The sequence below is a fragment of the Labeo rohita genome, unplaced genomic scaffold, assembly GCF_022985175.1.
Source record: "Labeo rohita strain BAU-BD-2019 unplaced genomic scaffold, IGBB_LRoh.1.0 scaffold_399, whole genome shotgun sequence".
Lineage (NCBI taxonomy): Eukaryota > Metazoa > Chordata > Actinopteri > Cypriniformes > Cyprinidae > Labeo > Labeo rohita.
The window spans coordinates 51,149-68,557 of NW_026129317.1; the positions used below are offsets into that span (position 1 = coordinate 51,149).

The window sequence follows — 17,409 nt, forward strand, 5'->3', positions numbered from 1 at the left end:
CAGCAATTTATGTTCAGAAGGACCACTTGTGATTAAGATTTAAATTCAACGAATAATTCGGGTCGATTTGAACCTCTGTAGACAGTCATTCGGAGCAGTTTAAAGACATCAAGTTTTGGAAATTCAGTCAGAATTGCAGATTTCAGAATGTTTTTCAGCGAGTTTACTGATGATAATTCAAATGCAAATAGATGTGGTTCTGGAACAAAACACAGAAATACACATACATGACTTATGCATTTACATTACCCACCTTAAAATTTACTCTTAAAAGTACATATTTTCCAAAACGTTACATAACTAAATGTAGCGAATGTAGTGCATTACTATGAACCTCTGATTTTGAGTAACTAAAATAATAATAGTAATTAAAAAAATAAAATAAAATAAAATAAAATAAATGAATAAAGAATTGATAATAAAAATAGTATTTTTATAGTCTTCTCTTCAATTTTTTTAGAAATATCACAGAATGACACAGCTGCATTTATTATTCAAACTTTCTACTACTTGTAGCAGCTCTTCTGTTTCTTCATCTTTCTGGGCTTTCAGGTGTTGATAGAGTTTTTCCAGTAATTTCTGTTGTCTCTGATATTCTTCCAGCATCTGTTGGAGCTCCTGAATGTGCTGCTCTTTTCTCTCTATGAAATCATTCAGATCTTCTGCTTGTTTTCTGGCTTCATCTTCATGTTTCTTCATTATGACTTTTATTTTCTCTTCATATTTCTTTTTTATTTCATCTCGCTCTTTCTCTTCTCTTTCTTTTCTCTCTCTTTCTTCTTTTTCTCTTCTGTTGATCTCCAGTTCTCGAACTTGTTTAAGATGTTCAATCAGTTTTGTCAGTCTCTTTCTCTCTTCCTCTCGTCTCTGATCATCTTCTTGATTTCTTTTCTCCCACTCCATTTTCCTCCTTTGCTCCAGTTGTTCATAATGTATTTTCATTTCAGTTATCTTTTCTTCATATTCTCTCTCTTTTTCTTCTTGTTCTCTTTTCTGTTTCTTTCTCTCATACAGTATTTTTTGTCGTTCTTCTTCTCTCTCTCTTTCAAATCTCTTTCTCATTTTCTCCAGTTCTTCTTGTTTTTCTCTCAATTGTTCCTTGTGTTTCTCTTTTCTCTTTTTCTTCTTCTTCTCGTTCTCTCATCTGTCGTTTCTTTTCATCCTCCCATTCTCTCTGCTGTTGTTGAATTTCCTCTTGAATCTCTTTTCTGCCATTTTCAGCCTCTTTTATTTTTCTTTCCCATATCTGTCTCTCCTCCTCTTCTTCTTTATTTCTCCTTTTCTCCTCAGTTTCCCTTCTTTTAGTTTCCTCTTCTTGTTTCTTCTGTAATTTTGCTATAATATGTTTTTGTTCATTTCTCATCTTTTCTTGATCTTGTCTGTATTTCTCTTCTCTCCTTCTATCTTCTTCTTCTCTTTCTTTTTGCTGTTTTTCATACTGTAACCTCTGATTTTCCATCTCTTTCTTCATCTCGTCTATTTTTTGATGATATTCAGCCCTCTGCTGTTTTTCTTCTTCTAATCGTTTCTGGTTTTCAGTCTCTTGTTTCTTCTGTTCTATTTTCTCTTTTTCTTCAAACTCTTTTCTGAGTTTTTCCAGTTTTTCTCTAAATTGATTCTGCATTTTTATTTTCTCCTCATCTGCTCTTTCTTTTTCTTCCTCGAGTTTCTTCCTCAGGTTTTTCATGTCCATTTCATATCTAGCTTGCAATTCTTCTCTCTGTGTCTGAATTTCTCTCTCTCTTTCTTTCAGTATTTCCTCCATTCTCTTTTTAATGGACATCTCTGCCTCCTCAAACATGCTGTTAGTGAAGTATCGACTCTCAGCTCTATTTTTCAGCTCTTCTATCATGTTTAACAGTTGAATCACTTGACTTCTGTCTCCTTTTTCTCTGTTATTGAAAGACAGGAATCTGTTTCCACAATCTCTGATCAGTTTCTTCAGTTCTGCTGATTTACTTCTCTTCACATAATCTTGTATGGATTCATTCTCAAGATCATCTCCTCGAGTGAACAGAACAATGCTGAACTGAGCAGCTTTTGGACCAAAGATCTTCTTTATGAGATCTACAGTGTCCATCTCCTCTTTGGTGAATCGTCCCACACTTAACACAATGACAAACACATGAGGTCCAGGTGACGACAGTGAAACACATTTCATTATTTCTTCCACCACTTGATCATTTTTCAGTGTTGTGTCAAAGAGACCTGGAGTATCAACAACAGTTACCAATCGACCTTCAACTTCACCAACTCCCTTATGTGAAACAGTCGTCACTGAATCTGTGCTTAATTGGCTCTGAAACTCATCTCTTCCCAGAATAGTGTTTCCTGTTGCACTCTTCCCACTTCCTGTCCTCCCGATCAACACAATCCTCAGACCCTCCAGATCATCTGTCTCACTTTCAGCACCTGAAAATCATGGAACAGTTTATGTAATGATGTCATGCAGGCTTAGGTTTAGTATTTGTCATTACAGAGTGAGAAATTGCATGATTCTGTATATGAGTTAACTGTCTAAATAAATCAAACTGAATGGGGAAGTGATTCAGAATATTAAAGGCCATAACTCAAAAATTCATTCATGAGTCAAACATTGCTCTGATTCTACATTCTTATGAAGCTGCAAATGCCAAAATTAAAAAGTCACTCACCATATGACTGAATTTTCTGCTTTAACTCTTTGATTTCATCTTCCATTCTCTTCAGTTCTTTCTTATGTTGTTCCTCCAGTTCATGTCTGATTCTGTTCTCTTGAGCTTTCACATACATCTGAAGTGAATATGGTTCAGTCTTCATGTTCTCTATATAATATAGTAGATCTGGGATCTGTCTTGAGTTTTCAGGTTCATTTAACCCCATCACTCTGTACTGACCTCCACAACCACTGATTAAACTCTGAGATTCTGGGCTGGACTTGACTAAATCCGTCACTTGTCCTTCAACAGACAGACTTGGGGTAAAGAACAGCATAAAATGCTCTCTGGAGTCAAATATCTTCTGGATTTCCTCTATTTCTGCTTTGTCTCCATCAGTCAGTGGAGCATCTGGAACAATTATGATGAAAACATGAACTCCAGGATAACTGAGTGACACACAGCTGAGAGTCTGATGCATCACTTCCTCCTTTGAGAGCTGATTGAGAGCTGGAAGCTCCACCAGACTGATCAGATGATCACAAATTATCCTCTTTTTCTTTACACACTCTTTGCTGCTCTCTCTGCTCTGATGTGAAAGTTCAATCTTTTTCCCTCTTAAGAATTTTGACACAGAGACTGTGAGTGATCCATCACTTCCACACAACACCAAATTCAGCTTCTGTTTTCCATGAAAATGCACTGAAAGTGAAATATATATTAAGAGACATTAGACTCAAGCCTTTTTACTATTGCTGTTCACTTCATTAAACAAAACCATTTTCATGATTTCACTACCATCAAGAATGGCATTATCTGAACACAGTAATGATATTATTTTTACTTGTTGAATGCTCTACACTGTAAAAAAAAAAAAACAATTTGTTGAGTCAAATTAAAATAATTTGTTACCTGGCTGCCTTAAAATTTTAAGTTCAGTCAACTCCAAAAAAGTTTCTTTAACTTGAAATGTTAAGTTATGTTGTGAGAACTTGTGAGATATTTGAGTTGGTTTAACTTAAAATTTAAGGCAGCTGGGTTACTTACCCAGCTTTTAAGTTTAACAAACACAAATATCTCAGTTGTTACTTGGTATAACTTAACATTTCAAGTTGACTAAACTTATATGAGTTGACTGAACTTAAAATTTTAAGGCAGCAGGGTAACAAATTATTTTAAGCTGACTCAACAAATTGTGTTCTTTGTTTTTTACAGTGTAAGAAACATTAGGGTTTTTGTAACTTTTAAATAATGTCATAATGACAACAGGAAACTGGACATTTTAAAATTCATTAGAATATTCAAAAAATAATCTGAAAACATTCCAGCTGCTCCCAGGAAATAACATATAAATATTATAACATAATACACAACTACTGACAACACATACACCCTTGTTACCTGTAGTGCACCGTGAAGTGCAACATTAAACAATTTTAGTTATGCTGCAATAGATATGTTCATTGCAATTTTAAAATGTTAACAGAACTCTTCTAAAAATAGAATACAGAAGAAAAAAATAATTTACAGCCATTTATACAAAGTACAAAGAACAGAAAAAAAAAAAAGAAAAGAAAAAAAAAAGAAAAAAAACTAAAACAAATCATGTTCTAAATGTAATTTTTCCTTTCAGCTGTGGGCAGGAGTCGACAAATTTCTGGAGATCTTTTGCATATACTTGCAAAGTTGTCCCTGCAGTATATGAAAGAGCAGAAAAGTCCTCCCCTTCTGATGCAATTTTCACCTGTGATCACAATTAGAGAATAGGACATTGCACAAAAAAAATAAATAAATAAATGAATAAATAAATAAAAATAAAAATAATTTTATTTATTGCACAAAACATATATTTGATATTTAATATTTTAAATATAAAAATAAAGAGTTCTGTAAGGAATCTGTGTCCACACAGAACTATATATATATATATATATATATATAATAAAACAACAGGTTACTGGAAAATAACAAACAAGAACTTAATAGTAAAACTAAATGGAGAACATGCACTCCCCTCTGATGGGCTTCAATTCACCTTAACCCCTGGGTATACCCTATACCTTACGAAAATGAAACATGTTTATACTGTAGTAAAAAAAAAAAAAAAAAAAAAAAACATTTTTACTATAATTAATTATAATAATGTGTACCACAAAACAAAAATTGTGGTTAAAAGCTTTTCAGCCCTTTTGCATATTTAGCATTTTTACAATTAAGTTTTTTTTTTTAGGAAAACATTCCAGGATTTTTCTTTATACAGTGGACTTTCATGGTGGCCAGCGAATTGAAGGTTAAAAAATGCAGTTTCAGTGAAGCGTCAAAGGGCTCTACACGATCCCAGTTGAGGAATGAAGATCTTCTCTAGCAAAATGATCTGTCATTTTCTTAAAAAAATATATACAATAATCTACTTTTTAACTACAAATGCTGGGCAAGCATTAGCTCTGCGATGCGCCTGGACGTCTTCATTCTGTGATGTCAGAAAGGTCAAGCATGGCGTAGACGGAAGTGCACTCGGTGTTTACAAAGCCAACATGGAAAAAAACTCAAATGCCCTTTAGCAAAAAGGTAAAGCAATGATTTCGGACGATTTAAAGTTAGAGGAGAAAATGTGATGGAGTTTTTAACCGAACTACAAAAACTAGTCATGCGTGACCTTTCCAACAGGATTACGTAATGTGTGAAGAAGAGCTAGAAACTATATTGTAAACATGTATATATGTTTTTATTTTTTATTTTTTTATTTTATTTTTTAAGAAAGTGACCGATCGTTTTGCTAGATAAGACCCTTATTCCTCAGCTGGGATCATTTAGAGCCATTTGAAACATTGTTGAAACTGCGTTTTAATCTTCAATCTGCTGGCCACCGCTGAATTCCACTAACATTATATGGAGAAAAATCCTGGAAAGTTTTCCTCAAACTACTTAATTTTTTTGCAACTGAAGACAGAAAGAAAATAACAGGGTGAGTAAATAATCAGGACTTTTTTTTTTTTGTGTTATGAACTAATTATGAACAAATACAATAAAACAATGCCATGTGTTAAAATTTAGATGCTTTTCTGTACAATTTTTTTAATCAATTCACTCTAATGTTTGTGGGTAGGGCACTCATTTAAATTCAGGTATGAAGAGCTTTTAACCACATTTTTTGTAGCACAACCATGGCTGTTTTGTGGTACCCATCGTGTATCAATGTTTCAAATTTTTCTTTCTTTTTTTTTTTTTTTTTTTTTTTAAACTACTGTATAAACATGTTTAATTTTTTGTAAGGTATACTATAGGGTATACCCAGGGGTTAAGGTGAGTTGGAGCCCATCAGAGTGGAGTTGAGTGACACCTACTGACTGTTGCATGTTTTACTACTATATTTTACTGTTTTGAATTACTACTGTATTTAGTTTTACTATTAAGTTCATTAAAATAAAACAAACAATAAAACTTCTGTGAGGACACAAATTCCTCACAGATGGCTTTATTTTTATATTTGGTTAAATATAAGCTTTGTGCAACACTTCTTTACATGATTTTTTATTATTATTATTGTTTTGATTCTTTTTTTATTAATTAATTTATTTATTTATTTTGCAATGTCTTTTTCTCTGATTGTGATCACAGTTGAAAATTGCATCAGAAGGGCAGGACTTTTCTGCTGTCTCATTTACTGCAGAGAAAACTTTGCAAGTATATGCAAAAGATCTACAGAAATTTGTCAACTCCTGCCAACAGCTCAAAGGAAAATCTGACAGCATGCCTAATAAAAAATAAATTTAGAACATAATTTGTTTGTACATTGTATAAGTGGTTATATTTTTTTCTGCATTCTGTTCTTAGAAATGTTCTGTTAAAATTTTGTTAAATAATAAAAATCTCTTTGTTAACTTAAGGTCTTTGAACCTTTCATTTCACAGTGTCATACAGTTCATTGTTAGTAACTTTGAAACATATATTTTGTAGCATAACTAAAATTGTTTAATGTTACACTTACACATTAACTACAGGTAACAAGAAGGTAACAAGGGATCACTTTAAATTACAGCCCACGGATGTTACACTTACAAGGTAACTACAAGTAACAAAAGGGTAACAAAACACTACTTAAATTACAGCCCATGCACGGATGTTACACTTATACAGTAAATACAGGTAACAAAAGGGTAACAAGGCATCACTTCAAATTACAGCCCGCGGATGTTACACTTACACAGTAACTACAGGTAACAAGACATTGACCTGATTTCTGCTCGAGTGCCGTCGGATTGCATTGTCTGTGGGGATGAAGACAACAACTTCCATAATTAAACTACTCCTTTGTTTCTTATGTTTTGAATATGTGGCCTTTAGACATAAATACAGAAACAGTCCTCCAAAATTATCTCACACTTTGCTATTGCTGCCAAAGTTGCTGTCAAATCATTAAATTAACTTACTGCTGGGGATGTCGACATTCTTACTAGGACTTTTGTCCTTGTTACGTCCTTGTGTTGTGTTAATGTCTCTGTTTATTTTTCTTTTCCTATAGTTTCTCTTGCTTTTCTTTTTACTTTCGCTTTCATAGTTCCCATTAGTTCACACCCCTCATCTGGTTCCCGTGTTCCCGTGACTTCACTGACCAGCCCTCTAATCTCATCGGTGCCCCGTGAATAAACGTGGAGAGAAGACGCCGCTCGCGAGGGTCTAGACACCTCGACTTCGTTCTGTGTGTCATCCTGTGTCACAAAGATGTTTCTCCCCAATTTAATGTTACTTCCATTTTCTCCTTGACTGACCACCTAGGGTTGTAACAATTAATATTCTGCCTAATAGAACCGGACTTTGGGGTCAAACGCCCTGAGTTTGACACCACTGCTTTAAACCCTACCTTCATCACTTCTGTCTTTCTGGATCTCTTTGTGTTTTTCATTGTATTGGTGGTGAAAGCGCTCTACATTTCTGTCCCTTGATCTGCTCTGATCTTCATCCACTGATATTCCTGTAATATCTTTATATATTTCACATGTGAGATATTCTTCCTGGGTTCCTTTGAATATCTCATCAACACTCTTGAATATGTCAGAGTGCCATTCTGATTTTTCTTTTCCAAGCTGCAGATGTCTTCTTCCACACTCCTTTATTAACTGATGAACTGCTGTATGCTTTATCGTAGGACTCATATGTGACTCGTAAGTCACGTCATCAGTCGTGATCACTAAAGTCTGTTTAAATGCCTCTACACTGAATTTCTCCAGCACATATTTCACTCTTCTCATGTCCTCTTGAGTGAAATCTTTATACTGCAGTATGATTATGAACACATGAGGTCCTGGATCAGACAGATTCACACACTCTCTCACTGTCTGTGTGATCTGATGATCTGAGATGTTTGTCTGGAGCAGCTGAGGACTGTGGATGATGATCAAGTGTCTGTCCTTCAGTCTTCCTGCGACTCTCTCAACAACATCTGGAGGAGCTTCACTGTCAAATGCTGCTCGTCCTAATATGAAGTTTCCAACAAGACTGTTCTCTGACACGCTCTTTCCCAGCAGGACAAGCCTCAGCTCGCTCACTGAAACACACAACACATTTCTCAGGAGAAAAGGACTATTGGACCTGATGCTTGTGCATAAACATATTAAATTTCACATACATAATTTGTAAGTTTGTTAGTTGTCTTATTTAGCATTAATAACACACACACACACACACACAAAGACTTTGATCTTTGCTGTGTTAAATAGCTCAGAATATTTATCAGTAAACTGTAAGACATAAATACAGAAACAGTCTCAGAAACTATCTCACACTTTGCTATTGCTGTCAAAGTTGCTGTCAAATCATTTAATTAACTTACTGTCGGGGATGTCGAAAATGTAACTAGTTCTGTCCACTGCAAAACAAACAAACAATCAAAAAAAAAAAAAAAAAAAAAACAAGAACACAAGAACACAATCACAAACTCTTAGTGAACCTGGTAAAATTATGATGTGAACTATATGATTTTGAAATTATTACAACTATTTAATATAAATACAGAAATATCAGTGACGTTGAAAGACAGTTGAAGACACACCTTTTCCTAGTGCATTTAAATCACATTTCTATTTTGATGCATCATTTAAGAAAAAAGGCCACTTCTACACTTCACTTCTTCTCTAGCTTGTGTACTACTCTGCCATACTAATTTAGCAATCCTCACTGAAACAATAATAAACAAGACATACATTAAGCAAATCAATCATCCTGGTGTTTCTGTAACATGGCAGCTTTTGTATTTTATAAGTATAGTTTGTCAACTCATAGGTTTTTAACTTTAACAGTGCTGAATATTAGGACAATTTGTATATTAAATATCTATCATGACCTGCACACAATGATTCAGAATGATAACATCAAATATCAACAATTTTAATGTTAACCGCATAAATCACTCTGACTTTAATAGAATAATCATGTTACACATATAAACAAATATGCCTGAAATAATGAAGAAACCCAAAATAATAGGCGAATTTATAAGGCACTCACATTTCTTTATTCCCCTCGCTGTATTACATGTTCCTGGAAAAGTCCAGAAACAACACAAAATAACCACTACTGACAGCACAATTGCACAATTATGAAACCAAACACAAACAGGCGTCACATTTAAAGTCCGCTTAAAGACAGTAAAACACTGAAAAAAATACTATTAAATATGTATGTTTTACGTAGATTACTGCTTTCTCTACCGATGTACGTACTTTAAGCAAGAGCGTCCAACTGCTAAAACAATTTAAGTTAGATTCTGATGGATAATTGAAGACATTTTTAACATGCTATACACATAAATGGCTTAAACTCAAATCTTACTTAATCGTATGTGCGCCATGAATCCAAATATGTGTTCCTGCAGCCTTGTGACACCAGTAAGGGGACACCTTACAGTTTGTGGGGTTAGAAATAATTTCAATACAACCCATGTGAAGCTAAAGGTCCGCCCATTTGGAGCTCATTCAGACCTCCGTTATTCATAGCTTGCACGTGGCGTCGCGTCAAACCCGTAGGAACGCCCACATGGAGAGCAAAACAAAGCTTTCGTCCACTGACCGCCACTTAGTTTCACAGTGTTTACTAACGTAACGGCGATATTAAAAACTGAAATGAAGAATCCACTTTTATTATGATGCATATTATATACAAGCGAACAGATGAGCCCAAAATATGAGCGCAACACACTAACTTAAAGCGTTCAGATCATATTCTGAGCTCATATCTTTATGTAGTGGGCTATGCATTATCATAAGGTGTATATTAGATCTTTTAATACCACTGTTTTAGTACATTAAGACACTTCTTTCTTTTCATTCTGTGGATGATTTGAGCTTTTTATGTGAGATGATAGAAAAAAAAATGTAATAGACTATATGAATGCAACAAAATAATAAATATTTTACTATGTACAAATAGTGCAAACTATTGTCACACAGACAATAAGTAAATGAATAATGAATAATAAGTAAATGAATAATAATACTCTCATTAGTCTTTTTTGTTGTTGTTAAATGATACGTTTTGTTAAGTGATACATGACGTATAACATTGTCATGAGGTTAAACAATATTTTTTTAGATAGTACCAGTCTATACACAGAGTAGGCCTAATAATTTTCCTTTACACCACAAACAATGTTTACATGCATATATATGTGTGTGTGTGTATATATATATATATAGATATATATATATATATATACAGTTGTCAACATTTGAAATGGATCAAAAAAGTTCATCAAAGTTGTCCTATACGACAAAAACAGGTATTGTTTTGGTTTAAGGACAAGTTTGATGAAAGGTTTTGATCCACTTCAAATGTTGACTACTGTATAGAAGGAAGCAGAAAGCAGCAAGTAGTATCTTGATATTTCCCAACCTTTGATTTTTTTCGCATATTTTACCTCTCAGTTGTGAGAGATATGCATTTTCTGCCATGTGGCGCCCTACCTAGAAAACTGTCCACTAGCCACCACTCTATTGCAACATTACTGGACTGTAAAATAAAAATATAATTGAATAATATGTGTTTTTGTTTATTTGTTTTTAATATTCCCAATTTATTAAAATTACTATGGTTAAATCATGGTTAGTGTAGCAAAACCAGGGCTAATTTGTGGTTTGGTTAAAAAGTCAATGACTTGTCACCATCTTCTTTCAAATTGTTTGCTGTGAAATATTTTTAGCAGCAGTGATGATGGTAAGACACTCCTACTTTATTCAAGAAGACAAAATAACTGATTTCTGAAATTACATTTAATTGTTTGTGCAGCTATGACTGCATTGCCAACAGTTTAAAATGACAAATAATTGTTAAAATAAATGTATTTGCATTTGTGAGTGTTGAGATGTTATGAAATGCTTCTCTTAACAAAAAGCTGTGTGTCAGATTTAAAAAGAAAGACTGAATCTTGGACTGAAAGCAAGGTTTAACTTTTATTCATCCGTTCTCTTATATCTTGAATACACTCGAGTTCAGGAGTTACTCAGTGTAATCCAGAACACACTCAGATGATAAATGTATCATTTATATCATGAAGGAAGCATGTGGTTGGAATAATGTCTTTCAACTGCCGGTCTGCATGCAGAATTTGTTCAGGATTTCAATATAACATGTTTTATACATTTTATTATTATTATTATTATTTAAATGACTGTTTTACAACAAGCACCTATAGCAGAGATGTTAAAAAACCTGATTAAAGTAACTGCACACACTGTAAGTTATTTCCTTGAAATATGAGTTACATTGCATATTACATATCATTTTTTAACTGTAAAAAACATTGCATTCAACTGACTTAACTGCAGGGGGCAGTATTGTTGCAAAAATACAACATAAAAAATACAATATAAATATAATATATGTGTTTGTTTGTTTGTATTATTAAACAACAATTTTGTAATCCAAACTTATTTGTAATTTGTAACTTAGTTATAACTTATTTCTTATTATATCATTTAAAAATGTTAGTATCTAAAGCTAATTTAACCTCTAAACATACAAAACAATACAACAAATACAAAGCTATACAACAATTCAGTTTTGTTAACCTGCACAACAGTGGCTCAATAACAAGGCTATATAATTGTCCTGAAAGCGGACAGCCTTGCCTAATACCTCTTAACACTCAATCCTCCACAATCTTTCACAATCACAAAAACTTTAGAATATAACAGTTGAATATATGATATAAAATTCTTTCTGAACCCAAAATGTATGTGATTGGTCCTATCGAAAGCTTTCTTTTGGTCTAACGAAAGCACACCCAGGTCAACATTATTAAATTGATTAACATCAATTACATCTCTTAAAAAAAACCAAATTAAAAAAAAAAAAAAAAAAAAAAAAAAAAAAAAAAAAAAAAAGATTGTCCATAATTGATCTATTAGGGATACAATGTGTTTGATCTCTGTAAACCAATAATTCCAAAGCATGTCTCAGTCTATTTGCTAAACATTGAAAGTGTTTTATAGTCCATACACAGTAAAGAGACAGGTCTCCAGTTCTTTAAAAGGCATAAATCCCCCTTTTTAGGGAGCAAAGAAAGGACTGCTCTTCGACAACTTGTAGGAAGTAACTTGTTCCTTATGCTTTCTAATAATACTTCATATAAGTAATTTCCTAGTACGTTCCAGAACGATTGATAAAAAACTGCTGGCCATCCATCAGGTTTGTACTGCTGCTTTCACCAAAGAAGTAGAATGTGAACTATAATTTTGACAAAAGATCCTTATATTTGCTTTACCAACCTCCCACCACATACATACATTTTCAAAATAATCCATTTTTAGCTTCCCATCATTCCAATTTTTTTTACAAAATAAAACATCGTACAATAGTTTGATATTAAAATGGAAAAACAATTTGGCTTTGAAGTTCTTTTCATAATATCAAATGATGATCTGAAAACCCAACCGGTAAGATCGAAACATCCGTAATTTTAATATTCTATTCTTCACCTATACATAAAACCTGTCTAGTCTATTAGATACTTTAAGCCAGATAGACTGTTTAATTCCTGTATTTCTTCTTCTCCAAATATCTATTAGTTCAAATTATTTTAAAATATTTAACAGTACAACACTTGATTCATGATGAGGTTCCTCTCTATTTCTATCAAAAATAAAATGAACAGTGCAATTCCAATCACCTCCAATGATAATACAAACATTGGCATCAATTTTCTGAATAGCATTCCTTAACTTCTAAAAGTACCTCACACGCTCAGGTCCATTATTGGGTGCATAAACATTTATCAGTACAAACATAGAACCCTCATATTCCATCTTTAACAACAATATTCTTCCTTTTACAATTTCTCCCACAACCAAATTATTGACATTGATTTCTACAGGAAATAGAATGGCTATGCAGCACTTGTATTTGGCCCATGACTTAAAACACTTTTTCCTTGCCACCATTTACTCCATTCAGGTTCATTATCTAAACTAGTGTATGTTTCTTGTAAAAAGGTTACATTTATCTTTTTAATACTACATAAATCTGATACCATTGCCAATGTATTTCCATCTCTACCCTCATTTATATTTAAAGAGTCCACCCTCAACAGCTCCATAAAAGAAAGACAATATAAAGAGGACAGAAAAAGAATAAAAAGATGGGTTCGGTTTGTTCGAACGACCCACCCCATATTGCCAAAGTTTCAGAATTTGTAATTTTTTTTTTTTTATTAAAAAAAAAAAAGTGTTCACTTAAATAACAACGACATTTAAAGCCATAAAAAGTATTCAGTACCTAAATTAGTATAAGAATATCCCATTCATCCATAACGAGACAGCAGTGATTCTACAAGGGGTTACATTTGAGAGCTAGCGAGTTATAAATTAGAGTAAACAAAGTACACACACACACACACACACACACACGCACACACACACGTTGTGTTTACATGTTTTATGGGGACATTCCATAGGCGTAATGTTTTTTTATACTGTACAAACCCTATTTTCTATCGCCCTACACCTACCCTACACCTAAACCTATCCCTCACAGGAGACTTTTACTTTCTGAAAAAAACTCATTCTGCATGATTTATGAGCCTGTTTCCTCATGGGGACCTAAAAATGTCCCCACAAGGTCAAAATTTACTGGTATTACTATCCTTGTGGGTCCACATAACGTGATAAAAACCAGGTACACACACACACACACAAAGACATATGAGTACTGAATACTTGTGTGTTTGTCATTAGGGCTATATATTATACATTTTTTGCATTCTGATCTTTTTATGTAGATTTCAAGTATTTTAGATCATACAATAATACATTTATTTAAATTGCCATGGGTTTTGTGATATTTGCCATAAATGTAAAACATTGACTGGTCTAAAATTGTGAGATAGTAGCACCTGTTTGTACTTGTGGTGGGGCCTATCTGGGGGGAAATCCAGAGCTGTTTTTACTAGTTGTAGTTCTCAGAATACTCCCATCCTGCAAGCTGCAAATACAAGGTCTAAGAGTATTGGCATTGGTAATGGCACGAATACAACGTAACTAGCGATGTCTTTTGAGGACATGCACACAACATTTCTGGAACGTTTAGCCAGGCTTACACTACAGTAGTTTTAAAATCCTAACCGATTATGGAATCTGGTTGCAGCGTACAGATAAGGAGAATCTCTGCAAATTATCTTCTCTGAAATCTTAAACATGTACACACTACAACCCTTAGGAAAAAGAAGTTTATTCAAGTGTGCTATTAGTATACTTCTTTTAAACTAAAAATAGGAAAGTATACTTTCAGTCTACTTCTTATGTACTTCTCAGAAATGTCGTTTATATACTTCTCAGAAATATACTTAAAATGAGATTTAAGTATACTTGATTTATACTTAGAATAAGTCTACATATATTTGAGCTATACTTGTGCTCTGAGAATCTGTGATTTCATTTTTATACATGAGAGATGCTATTACACATCTTCTGTACAAAATTTCCAAAACACAAGTGAAGAAACCAAAACAGATGCTTCCACGCTGCAAAAAATGCAAATACATATTTTCCATTTTACGAAACATTTTGAGTCTCAAATACTAAAAAAATGCCATTTTCTTAAGAAACTAAAAACCCTTGTCAGACCAACAAAATTACACAGTTGTTGTCCCATCTAGTCAAACACAGTTGTCTGAGCAAAGAATTTCATATTGTTGAAATTTTAAGGCTTTGTAAGCTCCCAGCATGCATTGCAGCATGAATAAATTATCCAGTTACTGTTATAGGAGTAGTGTTTTTCTGTTTGCTGACTTCATTTAAACTTTTTTTGTTGTTGTTTTGTCATTATTGTTAGTTATTTGTTGTACTGTGACATAAAGATCTCATCTTTTTAATATTTGCTGATTGCCACCGTTCTTGAGGTTTGTGTATCTAGTTTTGAGGCCTAGATACTTTCAACCACTTATATCTACTTTGTGGATGTCTTGATCTTGTGAAGTGCTTTACAAACAAAAACAATGTTGTCAACATATTAGATTAAGTTATTCATAATGTCTTGTATATACAGATATTCATATAACGAAATATATACAAATTAATACCTAAATACGATCATAGTAGTATACTTAAAGTATGATATAAAGTTAAATAAAAAAAAACTTCGAGTATACCTGCAGTATAAATCTACTGATCTAGTAGTTCATTGAGACTGTACTTCAAAGTGTACTAAAATGCATAAAAAAGTATTTAATTAGTAAACTATCAGTATTCCTATTAGTTTACTTTTAGTATACTTGCAGTACAAACTGAAAACATAGATGTAAACTAGTTGTGTACTCAAAGTTTACTGCTGTTATACTTAAAGTATACTTAAAAGTATACTTTTATATACTAGAAAGTGGGCCAATTTAGTCCCAAGGAGTATTAAAGTAGTACACTGAAAAGTATACTACTAGTATGCTGATATTTGTATACTTACTACATAAAGTATACTTAAAAATATACTTGAACTTTACTTAAGTATACTTAATAAAATAAACTTGAAGTATACTTCTTTTTGGTAAGGGAAGATTTGAAAATCATGGCGCTTTACACACTACAAGATATTATTACAATAATTATGCCCGAGGGAGCATCCCACATGATCTCATGCAGCAGATCATCATTTCAGCAACTAATGTTTACATATGTTAGCTAGCATGCTAGCAGCTTTCTGTACTCACCCAGTACGTTCAAAACTACAGAGTACACTTTAAATATTGAAGCAAATTATTTAATGACACACCTGAACCAAATGACACAGTCAACGAGGCAAAACTAGGTCACGGAGCATTTGGAGAAGGAAAACACAACACGTCAGGTCAATGAGTATAACAATACACATTTAGTCTAAGATTAATTTTTTTCTTCAAAATAACAATTACAATCAAATAGAATCAAATGAAATACAAACTACAAGTAAGGGAAAGGTAAAGTATATAACACATGACATTTCATATACATATGACATTCATTATGATTCATTTATGATTTGCAAAACTACTACAGAATAACACATTTTATTTTTCAGTTTTTCAATTTCTTCTAGTAGTTCTTTTCTTTCTTTTTCTTTCTTGTGTTTCAGCTCTTTTATTTCCTTTTCTTTTTGGTCTTGTAGATCTTTTATTTCATCTTCTTTCTCTGCTTTCAGGTGTTGATAAAGCTTTTCCAGTAATTCCTGTTGTTTCTGATGTTCTACCAGCATCTGTTGGAGCTCCTGATCATGCTGCTCTTTTCTCTCTTTGAAATCATTAAATTCTTCTGCTTGTTTTCTGGCTTCATCTTGATGTTTCTTCTTCATTACTTTTATTTTCTCTTCATATCTCTTTTTCATTTCCTCTCTCTCTTTCTCTTCTCTTTCTTCTCTCTCCTTCTCCTCTATTTCTCTTCTCTTCATCTCTTCTTCTTGCTCTTGTTTTAGATTTTCATGCATTTTCTCCCATTTATTTTCTCTTATTCTCGTCTCTCATCATCTTCCCTTTTTCTTCTCTCCCACTCCTCTTTTCAATTCAATTCAATTCATATTGCTTTATTGGCATGACATACTTATACATATTGCCAAAGCATTGTACATAGCAACTACAAATCAAAACAAAAATACATACAACATACATCCATAAATAAACAAAATACATATAAAATATATCCATATATATATATTCATATAAACATTAATGGTTTTACTAATACAGATGTGTTCACTCTTTACTTCTTAGTTTGTGGCATTTATAAATATGATGTGCTACCAAAGAGGAAGTAGGTCCTTCACCAAGTAATATTATTAATTTGTCATTTTCATGGAGTGACTGAAACTCAGGAATGATCTGCTGTATTTGATTGTAGAGTGAGTCTCTTAAGGATGTGTATTTGTCACAGTGGAGGAGGAAGTGTTCCTCCGTCTCAACTGCTCCTGATCTACATTCATTACAGATTCGCTCTTCTTTAGGTAACCACGTCTTTTTATGTCGTCCTTTTTCTATGGCCAGCTGGTGGTCACTCAGTCTGTATTTTGTCAGTAAATGTCTGTGTGTTATATTCTTGACTGAGACCAGATAGTCAGCCAGGCCGTACTCTCTGTTGAGTTTCAGATAACATTGGAGACGACTTTGTTCTTTAGTTTGTTCTTTCCAATGTTGTATGTATGTCTCCTTCTCTTCATTCATAATTTCTTTGATTCTTCCATATTTTTCAAGTTTGTTGATATTAAGTGCTTTGTTAGTTAGATCTGACACCATTACACACAGATGACTTTTTTTAGTACTCATTTT

At 33.1% G+C, this 17,409-nt stretch overlaps 1 protein-coding gene across 4 annotated transcripts; it reads right to left on the minus strand.

Annotated features, from left to right (window-relative positions):
* Window positions 1–903: 903 nt before the first annotated feature.
* LOC127160601 (GTPase IMAP family member 8) lies at window positions 904–9,553 on the minus strand. Of its 4 annotated transcripts, none has more exons than XM_051103237.1 (6): window positions 9,465–9,553; window positions 9,141–9,173; window positions 8,467–8,502; window positions 7,498–8,181; window positions 2,655–3,338; window positions 904–2,412 (listed from the first exon to the last, which is right to left on the minus strand). In XM_051103237.1, the coding sequence occupies exons 1-6, from the start codon at window positions 9,481–9,483 to the stop codon at window positions 1,046–1,048; spliced, it is 2,823 nt and encodes a 940-aa protein (XP_050959194.1). In that variant the 5' UTR covers window positions 9,484–9,553; the 3' UTR covers window positions 904–1,045. The 4 variants fall into 4 exon arrangements, with proteins under 4 accessions (XP_050959194.1, XP_050959197.1, XP_050959195.1 ...); XM_051103240.1 differs by lacking the exon at window positions 9,465–9,553 and adding an exon at window positions 9,356–9,444; XM_051103238.1 differs by lacking the exon at window positions 9,141–9,173 and having other exon boundaries at window positions 9,465–9,525.
* Window positions 9,554–17,409: the final 7,856 nt, after the last annotated feature.